This window comes from Peromyscus leucopus, chromosome 20 (genome assembly GCF_004664715.2).
Source record: "Peromyscus leucopus breed LL Stock chromosome 20, UCI_PerLeu_2.1, whole genome shotgun sequence".
Classification (NCBI taxonomy): domain Eukaryota; kingdom Metazoa; phylum Chordata; class Mammalia; order Rodentia; family Cricetidae; genus Peromyscus; species Peromyscus leucopus.
This window is the reverse complement of record NC_051080.1, coordinates 37,871,835-37,894,415: the sequence shown is the minus strand read 5'-3', so window position 1 is coordinate 37,894,415 and position 22,581 is coordinate 37,871,835. Positions and strand designations below refer to the sequence as shown.

Sequence of the window (22,581 nt, the reverse complement as noted above, 5' to 3'; positions counted from 1 at the left end):
AAAAGACAAGCACGGTGTTGGTTCCTATCATCCAGTGCTGGGGAGAAGGCATACGGAGGGGGACCCTTGGGCTTGTTGGGCAGACAGTCACTCTAGCCCGATCAGTGAGCTCAAGGTTCAGTCAGACTCTGTCTCAAAAAGCACAATGGAAAGCCAGGGTGACAGCCTAGTAGCTAAAGTACTTACGACGCTGTTGGGGACACAGAGGTCCTTGTACTCACAGATAAGCACTGGGGAAACCAGGAATGTTAAACACACAGGTTGTCTCTTTGAAAGAAGATGTATAACCAGTTTTCTGCCCTCAAGAATGGGAATGGACATGGCTAATTATAGACTGTGACCTTGGCAATGTGGTACAGCCAGGCCACAGCTGGCTCCCCAGACTTACGTTTATCTCAGTCATCCTCCCCAGACCCTTATCTTGAGCACTGTTCTTCAGTCAATATATAGCACCCATCTATATGGGAGAAGTCACATGTACTTTACAAATAGGACCAGAGGTGGTTTACAGCCTGGTGACCTTTGCTCTATTTGTATGACTAAGACCATAGCAGATCCTCCCCCAGACCCTTAAGATGTCACGTGTAGTTAATATACAGAACCTGTCTTTAAGGACGAGGTCACATGTACTTTACAGAGTTTTGATGTAGCCATGCTTTAAGCTTTATTGTGCACACGGGACTGAGTTATCACCAGGAAACTTTTCCAAATTGTGCTGTACTTAAATATGCCTAAAATAAATTGCCCAGTGTCAAGACTCGTGAAGTTTGAACCGGATTTCCTTCTTGCCTCTCACAGAACGTCACTCTGCTGGCCATGATGCTTGCAGACACTCCCACACTATGCAAGCATGAGGACCTGAATTTGGACCCTCGGCACTCACAAAAAAGCCAGGCACAGCAGTGTGTACCCGGGAATGCCAGGACCAGGGGAGACAGACACGGGCAGATCCTGGGGACTAGCTAGATAGTCAATCTAGTGGAAACGTAGGTGTTGGGTTCATTAAGACCCTGTCTCAAAAACAAGGTGGAGAGAGAGAAAGATGCCCAGTGTCACTCGCTGACCTGACACACGTACACAGCCCCACACCCAGCACACAAACAAATGCATTTTCCTGGGAGAGCAGAGCATGACTGTGGCTCATGCCTGTTGCTCCTGAGCTGTATGGAGACGTCGGTTGGTTTGAAGCTGTCCTTTCCTTCCCAATAGATGCTCTTCACTTCTGGCTTTTGTTGCAGGGGACCAAGTCCAGGGCCCTGTGCATACGAAGCTAACATGGACACTGAGTTACCCCAACCAATTTCTGGCTCCATTTTTTTAAAACCACTGTCTCAATCTGTACATTATATGGCCTGGAACTGTCCCATGGCAATCCTCCTGCCTCAGCCTCCCAGGGGCTGGGCTAACAAGGCTGAGTCAGCAATCCAGATTCTGGATACTTGTGAGCACCGATGGAGTGGCCCAGACTTCCCTCCTTCAAACACTCCTGACAAGGTTGTCTTCCAGCTCCTTCCTGGACAGTTGCCGGGGTTGTGGGCCACCTCAGATAGGTGACAAGAAATACGGACCTCAGTTGTTTTTGCTGGACAACAGACCACGATACCATCCTTCTACTAATAGTATTTAAAGTGCTGATGAGCGTGTGCGTGTGCGTGTGTGCGCCTGCCATCCCCACGCCCTAGAGGCTGAGGCACAAACTCACGATTTCAAGGCTATAAAAAGGCCTGGAGATGCCCACCTACACTAAATCCAGAACTCCAGCACTCCTCCCAGGATGCTGGGGTCTGTAGAGGCGGAACGTTTCTCTTTGGACATATCCAAGACTGAACATAACACGGAGTCTGGATTAGTATCTGGTGACCTTTCTGGACACCATTACCACAATGTATCCCAAAACTTAGTTCTGGTTCTTACTGAGTTTAAGGTCGACTTGTTTACATTTACCTTGCTAGATGAAATATCAGTTATTACCAAGCTGGTTAATTCACCTAGTTTCTGTCCATTAAAAGTCTGATGAATAAAATCTTCATGTCTGTCTTGTAGGCAGGGTTTCTCTATGTAGCCTGGCCTGGCCTGACACTCACTGTGTAAAGCAGGCTGACTAGCTGGGCCAACTTTCCAGCCCTTTGTTTTCATCTATACCAAAAGATGCAGCCCGAGGCAAGGCTACATCCAGTGTTCCCCTTCCAGCTGGGCAATTCATAACTCAACCTTTGACGAGCTTGGCTAACCCAATACCAATCTACTTAACAAAGATCAAAGACTGGCAGATGCCATGATGTAATCTATTTACCCAGTGAGCATTTCCCTGATAAGCAAGCCTCTCCAAAAGATGAAATAGCCACAACCTGAGCTAAAGGGACCCAACAACACTCACTCTTTTTTGCTCTTTAGCTACAAACTTCAGTACTTAATCTAGGCAAAAAGAACCTTAATCAAGGTCTGATGATTCTGAATCACTGGATCCAGGTGATCTTTCAACTTCAACCCATTTTTCACGGGGACCAGGAATTTCTTACTACTTTACAATCCAGGACTACAGAAAAGTCTAGTTGAGTGTGTGGCAAAGTCTGCATAGGACTCTACTGTAAACTACACTAGACATTTGACTGCATTACTAAAGGGTTTCTGGTAGGCAATCTTCTCAGATCCAATGCTACTGTCAGTGTTATGAACATGTAACAATGTTTGATAGGTGAACTGAACTCATTTTTTAACTTATAAAGGTTTATAGGGACACAGTCTCACTCTAAGTCAGGAAACTCTGCGGACTTGAGGCAACTGGAAAGCATGCAAGGATGAGCTACATTATTCTGCTGGATTATGTTGCTGTAAAGAATGAAGAAAACAGCCAGGCATGGTGGTGCACACCTTTAATCCCACTACTTGGGAGACAGAGACAGGTGGATCTCTGTGAGTTCCAGGCCAGCCAGGGATACATAGTGAGACTCTGTCTCAAAAACAGAAGACAAACAAGAATATAAGTCTCTCTATCATGAACTCTAGGCAACAAAATTTAATGTATTTTTGTTGTTGTTGTTTTTGAGACAAGGTTTTCTCTGTGTAGACCAGGCTAGCCTTGAACTCACAGAGATCCATCTGCCTCTGCTTCCTGAGTGCTGGGATCCAAAGTGTGGACCACCATTGTCCTGCTCTCAATGTACATCCTTGAGGCACTGCAGAACTAATTTCTCAACAGTATAATTAGCAACCTCTCAGTGATTTCTCACTTCCCGTCTGCTCTACAGACTTAGCTCTGCTTTCACCTCCATCACACTGCCATAGGGTTTTAGGAGGGGATACACCTCCTCTTCTAGGAATCTGTGGACCTGCCAGGAGCAAACACAAGACAGAAGGAAATGTTAGTGTCCTCTCAAACCAGCTCTAGCACTGAGACCCAGCACGCTAAAGCTTCCTCCACTGAGCATGTGCTGTCCTCCAGTGCCCATTAGCTCCGTCCCAGACACAAACATGTCAACCCGGCACATCCACGAAGACCATCACACCAGAGGCCGGTTCACCCAGGCCTCCTCAGTGCTCTAAAGTCTGCGAGGCACCACACTGCAATCAGACTTCTCCATCCTCGCCCTAGTCCCATCTGACCAGTTTCCACGGGATTAACTCTCCTCCCCTTTTCTGTACTGATGACCACTGCCTTCGCTCAAAGTCCTCATGATCTTTATTTTTACTTAATCACGTCTCTGTGTGTATCTGCATGTGTACGTGGCTGCCAGTGGAGGCTAGAAGAATGCAGTGAATCCTCCGAAGCTGGAGCTGGAAAGAATTTGGGCTTTTGGTGGCATGAGTCCTTGTGCCCTAAACATGTTCCTTGCAAACAAAAGCACAGTTCTGATCTTTGAGAAAAACAAAACAAAACTAACTCTTCATTTCAAACGGCTGAATGCTAGTGTCCTACTGATGACAGAATTCTGAGATCCTTGGGGGTGAAGGGTCTCTACTTTCTGGTTTGTTTGTTTTGAGACAGGGTCTCTCTATACATCTGTGCAACCCTCGGAGTGCCCAGAACTCACCATGTGACCCAGGCTGGAGTTAAAGGCCCATGGTACCACGGTCAACCTCCACTACACTTTCCAGCCTCTCTGGGTAACCCTCTCACATTCCTCCCACAGCCCCAGAGGGCCAGGCTCTGCAATCAGCACCGCAGAGACAGTCCTCCTGAGGGTGTCCTGTTGGACAGTTACCTGCTGGGGCGCCCGGCCAGTGAAAGAAGAGGGGTCCAACAGATGCTCCAACTGTGAGTGGATGGGGCTGAAGTAGGCGTCTGCCCGGATGCGCTCTATGAGGTCATTGTCACCCCCTTCCTGCTTAACCACGGCAGCTGCCTGCTGGGAAAGCACTCTGATCTTCTCATGACAATCCTGGGGAGAGCGAGGTGGTGTTAGCACATCATAGCCAGGTGCTTACACAGTCATCAGGCATTTCACAACAGAACCCGTCCCGCTGAGGTGGCTCTTCTAGAATGATCTCCACGATCTCTACTCTGACCACAGCTTAGAGACACTGAGATGGGCGTTCCTCCTTCCCAACCTTATGAACCACTGGTTCTTGCTTCCTCCTCACTTCCAACAGAGATTCAGACCCAATGACAACAACCTTTTCTATGCTGGGGGGTTGGGGGGGACAGGGGACAGTCTCTACGTAGCCCTGAACTCTCAGAGATCCACCTGCCTCTGCATCCTGAGTGCTGGGATTAAAGGTGTGCGCCGCTGTGCCCAGTGTGACTCACTACAACATACCTGTCGGCTGCCCCCAGCTTTGACCATTGCCATGATGATGTTCTCTGTGGCCATGAAAGGCAGCTCTTGCCGAATGCGCCGTTCAATTACCTAGAAGGGCCAAGACAGATGCCTCAACATTACGAAGCCACGCAGTATACCCAGTAGGTCAGGAAAATGCACAGTAGGGCTATGAACTGCCACTATTTACAGGGATGGGTGATGTGATGCTTTATTCAGGGCCATGTTTCTCAATTTTCTTATAAATCCAGATATCTTCTCTCCCCTCCTTCCTTAAAAAAGTCTTTAAACTTTCAGAAGCAGCTTCACGGGAACAATCCTTAAAACTACCAATCTGGCTGGCGAGCTGGCTCAGCACTTAGTACTTCTTGCTCCTGCACAGGGCCTGAGCTTGGCTCCCAGCAGTGACATGGCTGCTCACAGTCACCTGTAACTCCATTCCTAAGGGATCTGTCACCTTCTTCTGGTTCTTCATGGGTACTATGCATACATGATACACACACATACATGCACACGAATATTCATACACATCAAATACCCTCCACTTGTTAAATTTCAATGCTCCACTTCAGTGAGAACACGATGGAGGAGACTCCATCTGGTTCAGGGGCCTAAAACAAAGCAAATGGCCAGGTGTGGTGCTGCATGCCTTTAACCCCAGCATTCCAGGAGGCAAAGGCAGGACACTCTATGTGAGTTTGAGGCCAACCTGGTCTACACGGTGAGCCCCAGTCAGCAATGGCTACTACACAGAGAGACCCTGACTCAAATGATAAAAGTCAACCAACCACAACAAAAAACCCACTCACCAAACAACAATAACAACAAGGCACCTGGTGCTCTCTGCCCGGCTCCCTGAGCTGCTCACAGGTCAAGACAATTCAGTGTTTTTCTCGGTCTGTATGCACGTCTACAAATTACACAGATCTGGTTCCCTATACCATCTTGGAGTCAAGGATGAGGTCCAGTAGAAGAGCTCTCCGAGCCAACCCACAGCACCCGATACACTCACTCCAGAGCACTCCCCTTCCCATATCCAGAGGCCTCTTACTTTGGGGTACACCACCAATCCTTCAGAAATGTTCTGCAGGGTATTTAATACAGTATCTGCAGTGAGAAATGCTTCAGCCAAACAGATGCGTCTACAAAACAAATGCATTCAGTTAATCAAATGTCAGAGACACACAAGGCGTCTCTATTGACTTCTCACGCCTTACATACTCTGGGCAGTTTCCTTCAGTCTCATGATGCCGCTCACCCCAATGTCCTCACAACCCTCTTATCGTCGGTCACTTCTGGTCCATACTGCCTGCCCAAGCAGCAGACCTTCCACTAAGTCTACCTCAAACTCCAGCATGCATCCAGCCATCCCCTCACTGTCTCTTGCAAACTACTACCAACCTGCTCTCCTCTCCTCTGCAGTGGCTCCTGTCCCGGCAGATGTCAGGAGTACCCCACTCCCGACCAAGTTCTCCAGTCAGCCACCGAGGCTGGCCAGACGGCTGACTCTCCTCGCATCCTTCCTTCCCATCTACATGAGCACTGGGCCCAGGCGGGCTTGGACTGCTGAAGTGGTCTAACTTGTCCCTGCCCCCTGCACACACGACTCCCTAAATGGTGCGGGGAATCTCAGCAGGCCATCTGAATTAGGTCTTACCTTCTGCCCCAGCCTTCTGCATCAGGGCTTCACAACCACAGCTTCCTTTACACAGATCAATGTTTGGAAAAATAAACTGCTTCAGCAGTCACTTTCTTTTGTTCTCCAAATAACACAGTAACAACTGTTTACCCAGGAGTTACACAGTATCGGGTATGATGTGCAATCTACACATTATTTAAAGTATACAGGAGACGGCTTAACAGTTAAGAGTGCTTGTTGCTCTTATAAGAACCTGGGTTCAAGCCGGGCGGTGGTGGTGCAGCCTTTAATCCCAGCACTCGGGAGGCAGAGCTAGGCAGATCTTTGTGAGTTTGAGGCCAGTCTGGTCTATAGAGTGAGATCCAGGAAAGGCACAAAGCTACACAGAGAAACCGTCTCAAAAAAAAAGAACCTGGGTTCAGTTCCCAGCACCCACATGGCCAGCTTCCAACCATACGTAACTCCAGCTCAGGGAATCCAATACCCTCTTCTGGCATACCAGGCATGCATGGGACACACACAGACATACACATGTAGGCAATACTCATACACATAAAATATCCTAAATTTAAAAAATATAAAACAAACAGGTGTTCACAGCAAAAGCTAGACCCCTTTGGGGCCTTTAGACTCTCCATAGACTAGCTGCTACCTGTGTTCATACTTTAGCCAGAAGGGCTCCATTCGCCAACTCGGTAGCTCCATATGGGCTCCTGCCTCTTCTTTGTGTGTGCGCCTGACCATCCTTTAAGTGTCTATGTTTCCTTTCCTTTGAGACAGGGTCTCTAGGCCAGGGTGTTGACTCCCTATGAAGATGACCTTGAACTTCTAATGCTCTTGCCTCCAACCCTGTCCCCACTGAGAGCTGGAATTACAGCGTGCACCACCATGTCTGGTTTTAGGTAGTACTGGGGATCGAACCCTGGGCTTCGTGAATACTAGGCAAGCATTCTACCAAACGAGCTACATCTTAACCTTCCTTCCTCCGTCGGGAAGGCTGTCCGGACTCTTCAGTCACTGCACTAGGGGCAGCGCCAAGCACACTGCTCCCGTCAAAGCTTCTTGAGGGGAGGGAGAAAGCAGACATGTTCACACACGCCTCTTGGCTCCCTTCCTTTAGTCCCCTCCCGCGGAGCCGCGTGTGCTGTCCCCATCACTGACCGGTTGGCACTGTCATCCAGTGTGCGTTCAAACCACTGCACCGAAGCTGTCTGCAGTGGATCCATGACAAGGGCCATCAGGTGGCGGGCCAGGCTGCAGCAACGTTCAGAGCGCATGGGGTTCCGCTTGTACGGCATGGCACTGGAGCCTGCCCACAGAAGAGGACAGGATGCAAAGGCGGAAAGGCTTCTAGGGACAGCAAGTGCACAGCATCTGCTGGGTGCACGCTGCAGTCACGGAGCTGTCCACGCGCCTCACCAGCAGCCAGCAAGCAGCCTCTCCTTTACACTCACCAATCTGCTGTGTCTCAAAGGGCTCCTCCATCTCCTTCAGGTTCGCCAGGAGGCGTATGTCAGTGCAAATCTGTGGAGGCAGACCAGGCCTTGCTACACAGGGGACCCGGGGCCAGCTAGGTGCACACCGGTGACAAGCTCTTATTTTTTTATTTTTTTGAGACAGGGTTTCTCTGTGTAGAACAGGCTGTCCTGGAACTCACTCTGTAGACCAGGCTGGCCTGGAACTCAATGAGATCTGCCTGCCTCTGCCTCCCGGGTGCTGGGACTGAAGGCATGCGCCACCACAGCCGGGCAGGTGATAAACTCTTAGTGTGTGCTGTTGCCAAGTTCAAGGCCAGCCCTACCCACCTAGGAGCTCCTGGAGTTTCTGCTCAGGCTCCTCTCTGCTCCTGAAAAGCTGAGTTGACAAATGCAAAGGGCATAGACTAGGGAGGTGGCTCTGCAGCGAACCCATGCCTGGGATGCACAGGGCCTGGGATCCTGAGCACCACAGAACAGCAACAGAAACATTCTTAATCAAAAAACTGCTTAAGGTATCAGGAAGCCGAGTGTGGCGGTGTGTGCCTATGATCTTAGCAGCTGGGTCCAGTCTGAGGCTAGCCTGGGCTACACAGCAAAACCCTGTCTTGTGAGTGCAAAAGAGAAAGAGACAGAGACAGGTCATGTAAAGACAATACGGTTATCTTTCCCTCTAAGACAGGGTCCTCATGCGGCTCAGGATGGTTTTCAGTTTGTTATGTAGCCAAAGAGACCCTGAACCAGTTCTGCCTCTCCTGTTGACATGACGGGATTACAAGCACAGGCCACTGTCTTTGGCTGAGGAATTTCAACTGTAATGTATTCTTAGACAGATAGACATGGTGTAGATGTAGAAGTAACGTCTTTCTCTTTGGCACACTTCACTTTAAAGGCTTTCCTTATAGGTCTCAGATTATTATGACTAATGTACTGAGATGCAGTTAACTGAAAGCCCGGGCCGCTCTGCTCTGTCACACGCCCCCCCCCCCCCCCCGCCCCCCAGCTGCCGCCATTACCTTGTGTATGGACGCCCCTAAGCTGGCCAGCACTGACAGCACTTCAATGTCCACTTTCCGTGTATAGGTCTGTCCTGTGATGATGAAAGCTCTGGAAGTAAACAGAAAAGAGATCTATTTTAAAATATGTGACTGTCACCAGGCAGTGGTGGCACATGCCTTTAATCCCAGCACTCGAGAGGCAGAGCCAGGTGGATCTCTGTGTTTGAGGCCAGCCTGGTCTACAGAGCAAGTAACAGGACAGCCAAGGGTACACAGAGAAACCTTGTCTCAAAAAAAAAAAAAAAGTGACAAATATAGACAAACCAAAAACAATCCTAAGTGATGGCGTGGCCTCCTGGGATGCTCAGTTATGCTGAACTCAAAGGGCCTGACTGGCAACTGGCTCCTGAATAGAGTTGTTTCCCTGTTTACCAATCCCCAGCAAAGCACTCTAACCCGAGGAGGAGGCAGAACCTAGTATGCCCATGTCCCTGGGAGCTCCAGGAGGTGCCCAGGAAAGGAATCATGGAAGAGCCTGGTGGAACTCAACATAGGTAGTGAGTTACATTAACTCACTGAGGGGTCCCAGGAAAGAACCAGAACCAGAGACACATCCAGGCATGGTGACCTGCAACTGTGATTCTCACAGAACCAGAGACACATCCAGGCATGGTGACCTGCAACTGTGATTCTCACAGAACCAGAGACACATCCAGGCATGGTGACCTGCGACTGTGATTCTTGAACATGAGATGCTAGAGGACTTTGGTGAATTCAAGTCCAGTATGGGCTACACAGTGAGTTTCCTGGACTACAAAGTGAGATTTTATCTCAAACAAACAAACAAACCCAAAACAGAACACCAGTATGCATAAAGCTACTATGAGGAAACCAAGGGGCTGGAGAGATGCTTCAGTGGTTAAGAGCACTTACTGCTTTCTTTTTCTTTCTTTTTTTTTTTGAGATAGGATCTTACTATGTAGCCATGGCTGTCCAGGAACTCAGAGATCTGCCTGCCTCTGCTTCCTGAGTACTAGGAATAAAGGTGTGGACCCCACGCCCAGCTTTATTTGTTATTCTTAAAGAGGACCTGGGTTTGATACCCAGCACCCACATGGCAGTTCACAACTGTCTGTGATGCCAAGTCCCAGGGGATCTGACACTCTCTTCTAGCCTCAGGGGCACCGCATACACATGCTACACAGATATACACACAAACAAAACACCCATATGCATAAAATTGAAAAATAAATAAGGGATGAGAGAGATGTCCAGGCAATAAGTGCACTTGCTGCACTCATTGGATCTGGATTTGATTCCAAGTACATACAAGGTGGTTCACAACCATCCTTAACTCCAGTTCTAGGGGATCCAAAGCCCTCTTCTGACTTCTGCAAGTACCGGCCACAAGCACTAATAACACACACACACACACACACACACACACACACACACACACACACACGAGGAGGAAGAGGAAAAGAGATAGTTGAATGTAGAGGCCCGTCACTAACAGGAAGTCAGCACAGTCCCCAGGTATCTACCTCTTAAACCCCGCCTTTTCTGTCACCATCTTGTCCAGCTGCTCCACCTTTGAGAAAGACAAGACAATCCTGTTAGAAATGTAGTGTTCAAAAGCCAGGCAGTGGTCCATGCCTTTAATCCCAGCACTTGGGAGGCAGAGGCAGGCAGATCTCTGTGAGTTCGAGGCCAGCCTGGTCTACAAAGTCAGTTCCAGGACAGACAGGGCTACACAGAGAAACCCTGTCCTGAAAATCAAATATAAAAAGAGCACAGGCGGGTTGGGGAGTTAGCTCAGTGACAGAGCGCAAGGCCCTGGGTTCGGTCCTCAGCTGGGGGTGGGGGTGGGGGGGCATAGGCTTCTCTTCCTGTGGTTAAATTCCCAGCACCAACATGGAGGCTAGGCTCACAACTGTCTGTAACTCTAGTGCCAACGGATCCAACACCCTCAAACTAATGCATATAAAATAAAATTTAATAAATTTTAAAAAAAAAGAAAGAAAAAGAAATGTAGGTGTGTAGTCTGAGCATGCTTCAACTGGTCACCCTGCTGGGTCTTGGGCCAACACATTCTAGATCAATCCTGTGAAGCCAGAGGCAGCCTTGCCTTGTGGGCTGGCACCAGTGAGTTGAGCTGTCCCTCAGGTCACTTTCAGAATACTTTTTTGGGTACTGCGTACGTTCAGAGATGAATGCAGTGTATTTTCTTTATTATAGTCTTTAAATATTTTTATCTGTGTGTGTATGAACACCGACTCCCTGACATGAGTATGGACGCAGGACAGCTTGCAGGAGTTGGTCCTCCCACCATGTGGGTCCGGGAACTGACTCAAGTAGCCATTTTGCTGGTCCCTCAGAATACCTTCTGGTGATCCCCCTCAAAGAGCTGCAGGAAGCTGGCCTGAGTGCCAGTGGTGCCCTTCACTCCCCGGAAGCGGAGCTCATCACGGACACGCTTCAAGTTCTGGAGGTCCACGCAGAGATCCTGAATCCAAAGGCAGCAGCGTTTCCCAACCGTGGTCAGCTGAGCAGGCCTGAACGGAATACAAAGAGAACACAGGGGTCCCACATCGAGGCCTACCTTCACCTAACAGCAGCCATTACTGGCGGGAGAGGGAATCATGTAAGAACTGGAGGAACTAGTAAAGACAAATCAATAGCTAAAAGCCAGAGAAAGAAGGGTGTAGGGCACTAATGCTACTACATATAAATATAAAAGGCTGCTAGCAGAGTTCTTTACCGAGAACCTTTGTAACAGCTTGGTAGGGTGGGACACACCTGAAATCCCGCACTCAGGAGGCTAAGGTCTGAGGGCAGCATGCATCTTTAACAAAAAGAGGGACTGGTAGGATGGCTCAGTGGGTAAAGGTGCTGCCAAGTCTGACAACCTGAGTTTGGTCTCTGGGACCCACATGGTGGAAGGAGAGAATCACATTCCTACCAACTGTTCTCACCTCCACCCATACGCCCCAATACAAATTAAAAGAATGTGTTTTTTCAACCAGGCAGTGGTGGTGCACGCCTTTAATCCCAGCACTCGCGATGCAGAGGCAGGTAGAACTCTGTAAGTTCGAGGCCAGCCTGGTCTACAGAGCAAGTTATAGGACAGCCAATGCTACACAGAGAAACCCTGCCTCAAAAAACCAAATAAATAAATAAAATGTTTTTTAAAGAGTCTTTTTTCCTGAGGTATTGGGGATGGAATCCAGAGCCCAATACATCTTAAACAGACATAATTACTGACTTAAATCCACAGCCCCAGAGGTATTTAATCAAATGTCAGGGACAACGGGTGTTTGGTTGATGGCTATATTCCCAGACGTTGACAAGAAATGCTGAAGACAGCCAGCGACATCTAGCCACATCACTGTATAAAGGACACACCAGGGCATCCTAAACAAGACTTCCTTGCTGACTCCGCTCAGACTGACCTGTGCGGACATGGTCGTGGCGGCACTATTCATGACAGCTGTAAAATGTCAACCCAAATGCTCACAGCTGACGGAGGAGAAACAAAGGCAGGCAAGTCTGTGGAATGGGATGCAGCCAAGCCACAGGAAGAAGTGGATTCCAAACACACGCTGCACCATGAATAGTAGATACATTTTACACAAGGTTATATACCTTACATGATTCCAATTAGATGAAGTCTCTGAGATAAACAAGCAAATCTACAGACAAAAATCAGCCTGTGCTTGCCAGGATGGGGAGAGGTGGCAGAAGTGATTGCTGATGGAGATGTCCTGAAATTACGGTGCTAACTATCATACACTGTAAATAGACTGGAAATAGTTTAGCATTCCAAAGATGATACAAGGCTTTTAGGGCTGTATTTAGTAACCATAAAAATGCTTACATACCCTAAAAATCAAAATTACAGGACTGGGGTTGGGTGTGGTGGCACACACCTTTAATCTTGTCAGTCATCACTGGGAGGCAGAGGCAGGCAGAGCTCTTCAAGTCTGAGTTAGCCTGGTCTACACAGGAGTTTCAAACTAGCCAGAGCTCCACAGTGACACTGTGTCACATCTACACTTGTCATAAACAAAACATAACGAGAAAAACAGAAACCACAGGGTTCGGAGTACAGCTCTAGGAAAAAGTTCTTGTCAACACACACACAGACAAAAAAGAGGAAAATTTTAATTATTATAACATAAGCCAGGGTAACCAAATAATAATGATGATGATGATGATGATAATAATAATAATAATGATAAGCCGGGCGGTGGTGGCGCACGCCTTTAATCCCAGCACTCGGGAGGCAGAGCCAGGCGGATCTCTGTGAGTTCGAGGCCATCCTGGGCTACCAAGTGAGTTCCAGGAAAGGCGCAAAGCTACACAGAGAAACCCTGTCTCGAAAAAAAAAAAAAAAAAAAAAAAAAAAAAAAAAATAATAATAATAATAATAATAATAATAATAATGATAATCTTTCTACAATTTTTTTCTTTTATTTTCAGAAAAGATCTGTGTATCCTTGGCTGGCCTTGAACCTGTCACATAGAACTCGAATTGATTCCAAACCTGCCCTGTCTCCCGAGTGCTGGGATGAAAGGCATGCATCACTATACCTGCTCTCTGTGTTATTTAAGTTCTCTTTTTCCCCCTATAACATAAACCTAAGCATACATCCACACTGTCTTTTTTTTCTTTGGTTTTTCGAGACAGGGTTTCTCTGTGTAGTCCTGGCTGTCCTGGAACTCGCTCTGTAGAACAGGCTGTCCTCGAACTCACAGAGATCTGCCTGCCTCTGCCTCTGCCTCCCAAGTGATTAAAGGCGTGCGCCCCCGGGCCCTCACACTGTCTTATGAACAACATTTTAACGGCTGATATTACTCCACTCTCTAGGCATACTATACCTTATTTAATTATTATTCTCTTGTCAGTCAAGTCATTTAGGCTCTTTTCTCTGATATCAGAAATGGCGTCTTGATAGAATGCTTTCCCTGAGTCTGGATTACTGCCCTGGGCTAGATTCTTAAACAAATAAAAAGGAGTGTGAGGGGCTGGAGAGATGGGTCAGTGGTTAAAGCACTGGCTGCTCTCCCAGGGGACCTGGGCTCCATTTGACAAAGTGGTTCATAACCATCTGTAACCCTAGCTTGAGAGGGATGACCTTTTCTTGTCTCTCTGGGCATCAGACATGCAAGTTGTGCAGAAACATGCATACATGCAGACAAAACACACACACACACACACACACAAAAGAAAGGAAGGAAGGAAGGAAGGAAGGAAGGAAGGAAGGAAGGAAGGAAGGAAGGAAGGAAGAAAGAAAGAAAGAAAGAAAGAAAGAAAGAAAGAAAGAAAGAAAGAAAGAAAGAAAGAAAGAAAGAAAGAAAAGAGAGCATGAATGTTTCTTTGCTCTTAATACAAACAAACTGCTAATTCTTGGGCCAGTGAGGTAGCTCAGTTATTAAGGCGTCTACTAACCAGCCTGATGACCCGAGTCCAATCCCTAGACCACATCATGGGAGGAAAGAACTGACTCTTACAAGTCAACCTCTGACCCCCACACGTGCAGTGTCATGGCTACACACACACACACACACACACACACACACACACACACACACACACAGATTATGACAAAGTTGTGCTTCTCATTGTTGAGATGGGTCTTCCTATGTGGTCCAGTCTGGCCTAGAACTTGTGGGCTCAAGCTATCCTTCTACCCCAGGCCATCAAGTAGCTGGAACGACACTTGTGTGTCTCCAGGCATAGTCAGTGTAGCTCAGCTACTCTTTCTTGCCATGCTGGATGTTGGACTCAAGGGTTCAAGCAAGCCAGACAATCACATTCCCACTAGGCAACAGCTCCAGTCCCCAGAAAAGCTTCCAAGCAAGGCTTTGGGCACATTTCTAACCAGTGTCCCAAGTTATCTGCTTATGCTTTGAGATTCTGGCCTCGACACGCACACAGTAAGTTCAATTCCCCAAAAGTCATCTTATCACTTACTGGAAATGTGTGAAACCTAAGGTGGGCAGATCAGCACGTTCCTTAGCAAAGTCAGCAAGCCTCGAGATCACTCTAGCAAGCTACAAGAAAGATCACGTGGGGAAAGAGGGTGAATCCAACGGAGTTCTTTATGTAGCTTCAGCTAAATGTTCATAAAACTTAACATGAAATTACATCTACAGCTTAGGGAAGTCAACACTGGTGAACTTTCACCTTTATATCTTGAAGTGCCCTGGGCAAAGATCATAGGAACCAATGTTTGAAAACTGAGTCGACTCCCTAACATGTCACAAACTATTTTAAGACCATTGCAGAATAACAGGACCAAGTGATGGCCTGACCCAATATACTCCGGCAACTCGTCTCTGGTTGCACCTGTGACATTTAAAAGGCTATGCTTTAAAAGCGACAACTTGCACTCTTCCAGGCTGGCCTTAAATTCTGAAATCCACCGGCCTCTGCTTTCCCACTGTTGAGATTGAAGACGTGTAACCACCGTACCTTATGTTTGAACCCAAGAAGAGACAGCTCCACAGACGACATACAGAGTCCCTGACTCGACAATATGAGCTTTAGATGCCGACACTGTGTGGACTCACTTCTAATTTCAGACCACTCCTATTAGGAGGCACCGAAGCTGGCAGGAAACTGTCAACATCTTACCTTAGGTAAAAGCAGGTCAAATGCATTTCTTAGAATAATCAGGTCCTGAAAAAGAAAATTCAATGGTTTCACATTAAACAGTGTCAAACAGTAGTATTATAATTGTAATACTTTCTGGTCATTAGAGTTGGTATCTCAGCTAGCAAGCAGCCCATCTCCCCATTAGCAAACAAGTGTGCTCCAAAAGATGCTAAGAGGCTGTTTTTTCCTCATTACCATTTAAAAACATAAAAGCTGGGCTGGGAATGTAGTTCAGTGGGCAGAATATTCACCTAGCATGCACAAAGCCATGAGTTCTATTCCCAGCATCATTAACTTGGAATGGTGACACATGCCTGTAATCTCAGCACTTGAGAAGTGGAGGCAGGAGGATCATAAATTCAAGGTCATCCTTGCCCACACAGCAAGCCCAAGCTACAGGAGATGCTACTGGGAAATGGGGAGCAACTTACAGAGCAGTGGGACTACTGGACTCCCTGGACCCCCGAGAAACAAAACCTTTACTGTTCAGTGTGTGGTGGGCACACTGAGGACTCTGTAAGTCCGTGGGCTTTTATCTTGCTTTCTTTCTTCCTTTTTTTTTGGTTTTTTTTCGAGACAGGGTTTCTCTGTGTAAGCTTTGCACCTTTCCTAGAGCTCACTTTGTAGACCAGGCTGGCCTCGAACTCACAGAGCTCCACCTGCCTCTGCCTCCCAAGTGCTGGGATTAAAGGCATGCGCCACCACTGTCCGGTTCATCTTTCTTATACAGCACATTCCATCAGTATTCTCCCTACTTTTTCTCACCTTTTTATTTATTTATTTGAGACAAGGTTTCTCTGTGTATCCTTAGTTGTCATAGAACTCATTATGTAGACCAGGCTGGCCTTATCCTCACAGAGATCCACCCGCCTCTGCCTCCCGAGTGCTGGGATTACAGGTTTAAACCACCTTGCCCTGTTCATCTATACTCGTTAGCACAGGAAGGCTAGATCTAGAACATCAAGGTTTAAGAAACTGAAAACGGCACCGCACATACATGGTACACAGATATTCACACAAAGCACCCAAACACATAAAATAAATACTATTAAAAAAAAAAAAAAAAAAAAAAAAGGCCAGGCAGTGGTGGTGTACTCCTTTAATCCCAGCACTCGGGAGGCAGAGGCAGGCGGATCTCTGTGAGTTCGAGGCCAACCTGGTCTACAGAGTGAGTTCCAGGACAGCCCGGGCTATTAAAGGACAAATGTAATCCTACCCTCTCTTTTCAGAAGCCAACAGCAGTCACAAGGGCCCTGGGTAAGTCTGGAGAATTAAGAACACACGACTCTATTATGAAGGACAAAAATCCCAGGACCAAGTGCAGAGGTTCGTACCGTGTTGTCCCCGACGTAGCAGGAGGTGGCCCCGAGGTGAACGATGCCCGCAGCTTTCGGACAGCAGCGGCCGAACGTGTGCACGTGAGCCATCACGTCGTGCCGCAGGCGCTTCTCTTCCTCGGCCGCCATCTGGAAGTCGATGTTGGTCAGGTTTGACTTCATCTCCTGGATCTGTTCATCTGTGATAGGCAAACCCAGGGTCTGCAGAACAGGCAAAACAAAGTCCAGGGACCTTCATGTTCAAGTGCGCGAAAAGAAGTAACTCTTCATTTAAAACCTGAGGCAACAAGTTCAAACGTATGGGTTCCGGAAAGAGGTGTGGAGGAATCTTCTAAGAAAAATCCCAAACAGGAAGCACCAGAGTCCTGATGTTGACAGTTAACTCCTGCCTCTCCTGTTCTAATCTCTGGGCTCAAAAGTCATCAAGAAAGGCCTCCCTAATGTCCCGAAAAACATCCCGTGTCAATGCTGTTCCTTTAGCCTGCTTTCATTCAGCACACCTGTGACTGCATGACATCGTCACACACTTAATTAACCTATTCAGCTCTCTTGAAGGGATACTGCATGAGAAGAGACCTTTGTTCTATTTATTATTACTCAATCCTCAGTCAGGACACTAAGTGTGCAGACAAAGTGTGGTGGCTTTCCACCTGACTCAGATGTACTTAGAGCAACTAAAATGAGCAACTCCCTAATGTTGGGCTTAGTGCGATTCATGCCATGGTCCTAGCACTGGGGAAGGAGAAGCAGAAGGATCCTGACTTCACGTCAAACACTGTCTCCAAAAGGAAACAATCAGAAGCTGGGGAGATGGCTCAGCTGTGAAATCCTTGCAGAGGTAGAAGGAGAGAACCTATTCCAGGAAAGTTCAGCAGGTAACCTCCACGTGTGTGTCCCCCACCACACACACACACACACACACACACACACACACACACACACACACACACAGATTCACATTTCTGATGCTGTGAGTCTCTTGTATTCCTCCTAATCTTTCATGTCTCTCTCTCTTGTTTTGTTTTGTTTTCTGAGACAGAGTTTCTGTGTAGTCCTGGAACTCTGTAGACCGGCCTGGCCTCGAACTCATAGAGACCTGTCTGCTTTTGCCTTTAATTCGTTGCTGGGATTAAAGGTGTGCACCACCACCAGCACCACTGGGTCATTTCTCATTTTTTTAAAGATTTATTTTTATTTTATTTTGCCTGTATGTATGTATGTATGTATGTATACATCACATGTGCATGTGGTGTAGAGGAGGCCAGAGAAGACATCAGATTCTGTGGAACTGAAGCTAGAGGTGCCTGTGAGCTGCCATGGGGGTGCTGGGAAAGGAACCCAGGTTCTCTGAAGAGCAGCCAGTGCTCCTAACTGCTGAACCATCTCTCCAGCTCCTCATCACTTCCCAACTCAACCAGTTATTACAGAGTGTACGCTTTTTTTTCCTTGAGACAGAGACTCAGTGCGTTCTGGCTGGCCCGGAGCTTGCTATATAGATGAGGTTGGCCTCAAACTCAGAAATTCACCTCCTCCTGCCTCCCTGCTGGGATCACAGACATGTGCTGGGGCTGGGGAGATGGTTTGTCAGTTAAGAGCATTTACTGCTCTTGCAGAGGACCTGACATTGGTTCCCAGCATCCACATCCTGCTCAAAACCACTTGTAACTCCAGCTCCGGGGATCCTCTGGTCTCCGCTGGCACCTGCACTCAAACGTGCACATATCCACATGCTGACACGTAAAAAAGTAAAATAAAAATAAACCTTTAATAGTCACCACACCTGGCTTTTGCTACTAACAGATGCTCTAACAGATAATCCACACCTACAGCTATGTATGCTCCAAGCAATTTATAGACCAGATAAACCTTACACTTCAGTTTCAGTTTGAGGCCACTTACAAGTCATGGTGACTCCTGGCAATGGCTTGCATGATCCCACCCTTATCTACACAATATGGGTATCAATGAATGAGAGAACTACATCACAGAGCACAATGCATGCCTACTCTCTATTGTTAGGGAACCAATAGTTTAATGCTTCATTTCCTCAGAGGAAAAATAAAAGAAAAGAAAAATACTTATCCTATGTAGTTAAAAAAAAATCAATAAGCTAATATAAATAGCTTTTACAAGAAACATTATTTTTGGGGGACAGTGTTTTAAGACAAGGTTTCTCTGCATAGCCCTAGCTGTCTTGGAACTCACTATGTAGACTAGGCTGGCCTTGAACTCAGAGATCTGACTGCCTCTGCCTCTCGAGTGCTGAGATTAAAGACATTTGCTACTGCTGCCCAGCAAGAAACAATTTTTTTAAAAAGATTAAACAAACAAACAAACAAAAACTATGTATGACCAAAAGGTACCACACAAACTTCCAAAGACAGAAAGCAACCAACAGTCCTACCCAACTATGATGCCCATGAATCATGGCACAATAAGGGTGCAAACAGAAGGGAACTCATACCGGGTTCTGGAAACCTAGCCAACTACCCAGGCAAGTGAAGTCATGGATCTTGGAGAACCTCTGATGGCCACTTACTAAACCAGCATAATCCGTACACTATATTCTAAACATTTGTCTTTACACCAACAGGCAAGTGTGGGTCTCACCCCTCACCAAAGGAACTTCTCTTGATGCACTGAGACCACTACAGAGAACTATAACCTATCAAAACAGGGTTGTGAAGCCCGGTCCCAATTGAAACATCTACAGTATAACTAACTGCACACAAGGCTCAGAGCTCATGGCAGAAGGTAGGTCAAAAAGACTGCAAGAGGGGCTGGAGAGATGGCTCAATGGTTAAGAGCGCTGGCTGCTCTTTCAGAGGACCTGGGTTCAATTCCCAGCAACCACGTGGTAGCTCACAACCATCCATAATGAGATCTGGTGCCCTCTTCTGGCCTGCAGGCATAACACTATACATAATAGAGAAACAGAAAGGAAGGAAGGGAAGGGAGGGAGAGAGGGAGGGAGGGAGGGAGGGAGGGAGGAAGGAAGGAAAGAGTATAAATACTAGAGGAAAAGGGGGTTTGTTGTGAAATTGTATCTCCTAGAAATGTCAGAGACACCATACCCATGAAACCTCACTAATGTGGCTGCCTAAGCAAGACCTGAACAAGGCTGACACCAATAGCCATGCTAACCGGGAAGGGGTGAAGCTCAGGAGGCCTCAACCCTAGACCAAAAACTACAGCCAAATGAGGGATGCTGAGAGCAGAATAGTCTTCCTCTGGATGATCCAACACCAAATGGTCAGCCCAGGAAATATACACACATGTAACATTATACAGACTGAGCAGGTTGTTTGTATATATTTAGAACACATACACCAACAACTACTAAAGAAAAGAGGCAATGCATTCTGGGAAAGAGTAAGGTGTGGGGGGGGGTTACATGGGAGAGGTTGGAGGGGGAGGGGCAAGGGAGAAATGATGCAATTACTACGTGTACACATACACATGTACATGAGTGAGTGGATGGATGAGCACGTGAGCACGTGAGCGAGTGAGTGAGTGCGTGCGTGCGCGTGCGTGCGTGCGTGCGTGCGTGCGTGCGTGTGTGTGTGTGTGTGTGTGTGTGTGTGTGTGTGTGTGTGTTGGAGCCCCTGGAGCTGGTGTGACGGGCAGCTAGCTGTATGCTACCTGACATGAGTTCGGGGAACTCAACCCAGGTCCGCTCCAGGAGCAGCACAAGCCCTCAGCTGCTGTGCTGAGCCACCTCTCCAGCCCCACAGCTTTTCTTTTCCTTTTAAGTGGGGAGAAGAATACACACAATTTATACATGTTTAAGGACTATTAGATGGAGAAATGTCTGCTGCCATCCTCTGAGTGGATGTTTGGAAGCACAGTGGAGGGGGTGGACAGGGAGTGCAGAATGGACGTGGTTCCCTAGGCACTGAGTTCTGGGGAGCACACTGCTAACAGGCTCTTAAACGTGAGAAACATTACAGCTCTCTGGATCACCTTCGGCTTCCTTCACCTTCTCTGGAAAACCTCTTCCCCAATCCATTTTTTAAAATACTAGGCTGAGGCCAGAGAGTGGTGGCGAACTCCTTTAGTCCCAGAGGCAGAGGCAGGTTGACCTCTGAGTTTGAGGGCAGCCTGGTCTACAGAGTGAGTTCCAGGACAGCTATGGCGACACAGAGAAACCGTCGGGGGGGGGGGGGGGGGGCGGGGGCGGGGAGTACTGGCCTGAACAATTGTACATGTGGTCCTTCTAAGAAACTATTAAAGTGGCTGTGTTGTTGAACCCCTTTAATCTCACACTTGGGAGGCAGCGGTAGGCCGATCTCTGTGCGTGTGAGGCCATGCTACACAGTGAGATGCTATCTCAAAAGGCAGACAAACCAACCCCAACACCCAAAATCAAACCCACACCACCAAAAAACAACCCCACAAACCCCTGAATCCTCTGTAATAAACACCTGCCCAGACCTTCTCTTCTCAGAGCAAAACACACACACAAAAGAGGCAAAAGCAGCTAAGAAACAGATTCCAAAACTGCCACTAACTTCAAAGGCGCCTAGGAAGATGGAAGCGTTGGCAAGGGCTCAGCTCAGGCTCTGGAAGGGATCCAGGTTCAAATCCCAGCTCTGCTGTCAGGAGCTAGCTGGGTAGCCTGGGGCAAACCTTGCTCCCTACAGACTTGGTTTTGCGCCCCACAAGAAGAAAAATTATGGCCCGGAACTATTGGCTCAGTGGTTAAGAGCACTTGCGGAGAGCCGGGGTTCAGTTCCCAGGACCCACGTGGCAGCTTACAACAGGCTATTAATCAGTTCCCTGTCCTGGCAACCAGGTATGTGCGTGGTGAAGATGCATACGCGAAGGCAGAACATTTATACACAAAAAATAAAAATAAATACATCTTTTTTTTTTAAGGTGGGGAAAACCACCATCAAGTTTGCTACGCGGTTAAAAATTTTTTTAAAAAAAGTTTACTTATTTTGTGTGTGTTTGAGTGTGCACGTGTGGAGGTCAGAAGACAACTAGTGGGAGCCAGTTCGCGCCTTCCACCACGTCGTCCCGGGGCTCGAACTCACTTCGCCAGGCTTGGCGGCAAGCGACTCCCCCTCGCCTCCCGCGCCCCCCGAGCCTGCAAAGTTTCCATGGCACGTCACTTGGACTGTGCCGTGGAAGGAAACGAGCTCCCAAACCTGAAGTCCTCCAAAGGATGTGCAGGGCTCTGGGACTGTTGCCGAGGCAACAGGTGCTCGGGCTGTGACCTCCCTGGCGACACGGGGCACGGCCAGTGAGTTACCTGCTCAGCTTCCGCCAGCCAGAGCCACAGCTGCCGCCACGTCTGGAACTTGTACCTGTCGCTGAACAGGAAGCACATCTCGGGGCTGGCGTAGCGGGACGCCAGCGGAGAACGGTAGCTTTCAGGACCGCCAGGGTCTCCGGCGGCAGCCATCTTCCACGCGGGACGCCGCGGCGGACACCAGCAGCACCGCCCAAAGCGGAAGCCGGGGCGTGCCTGGGGCGGGACTTCCTCTCCCGGCCCCGCCCCCAGGGGTAAAGCCGACCTGGGTGGTGGAAGTAGCGAAGCCCGTTTCAACGTATTTCTCTTGGTTTGTAGGAAACACGATTAAAGCTGCACCTCATCAGTTTTTTTTCCATTGTGGAACATACATTAGCACCAGCCTTTAGCACAGAAAGGAAGGTTCCAGAAGCATTCGTAGGGACGCCGGGAAGGAGCCCTGGTGGAGCCTGGAGTA

The 22,581-nt window shown here is 48.0% G+C and overlaps 1 protein-coding gene across 1 annotated transcript; it reads right to left on the bottom strand.

Moving 5' to 3' along the window:
* Positions 1–629: 629 nt before the first annotated feature.
* Adsl (adenylosuccinate lyase) lies at positions 630–22,331 on the bottom strand. The gene is made up of 13 exons (XM_028871196.2): positions 22,125–22,331; positions 16,865–17,068; positions 15,510–15,554; positions 14,847–14,926; positions 11,253–11,424; positions 10,414–10,460; positions 8,888–8,978; positions 7,851–7,920; positions 7,558–7,705; positions 5,809–5,899; positions 4,758–4,847; positions 4,203–4,379; positions 630–3,329 (listed from the first exon to the last, which is right to left on the bottom strand). The coding sequence occupies exons 1-13, from the start codon at positions 22,275–22,277 to the stop codon at positions 3,243–3,245; spliced, it is 1,455 nt and encodes a 484-aa protein (XP_028727029.1). The 5' UTR covers positions 22,278–22,331; the 3' UTR covers positions 630–3,242.
* Positions 22,332–22,581: the final 250 nt, after the last annotated feature.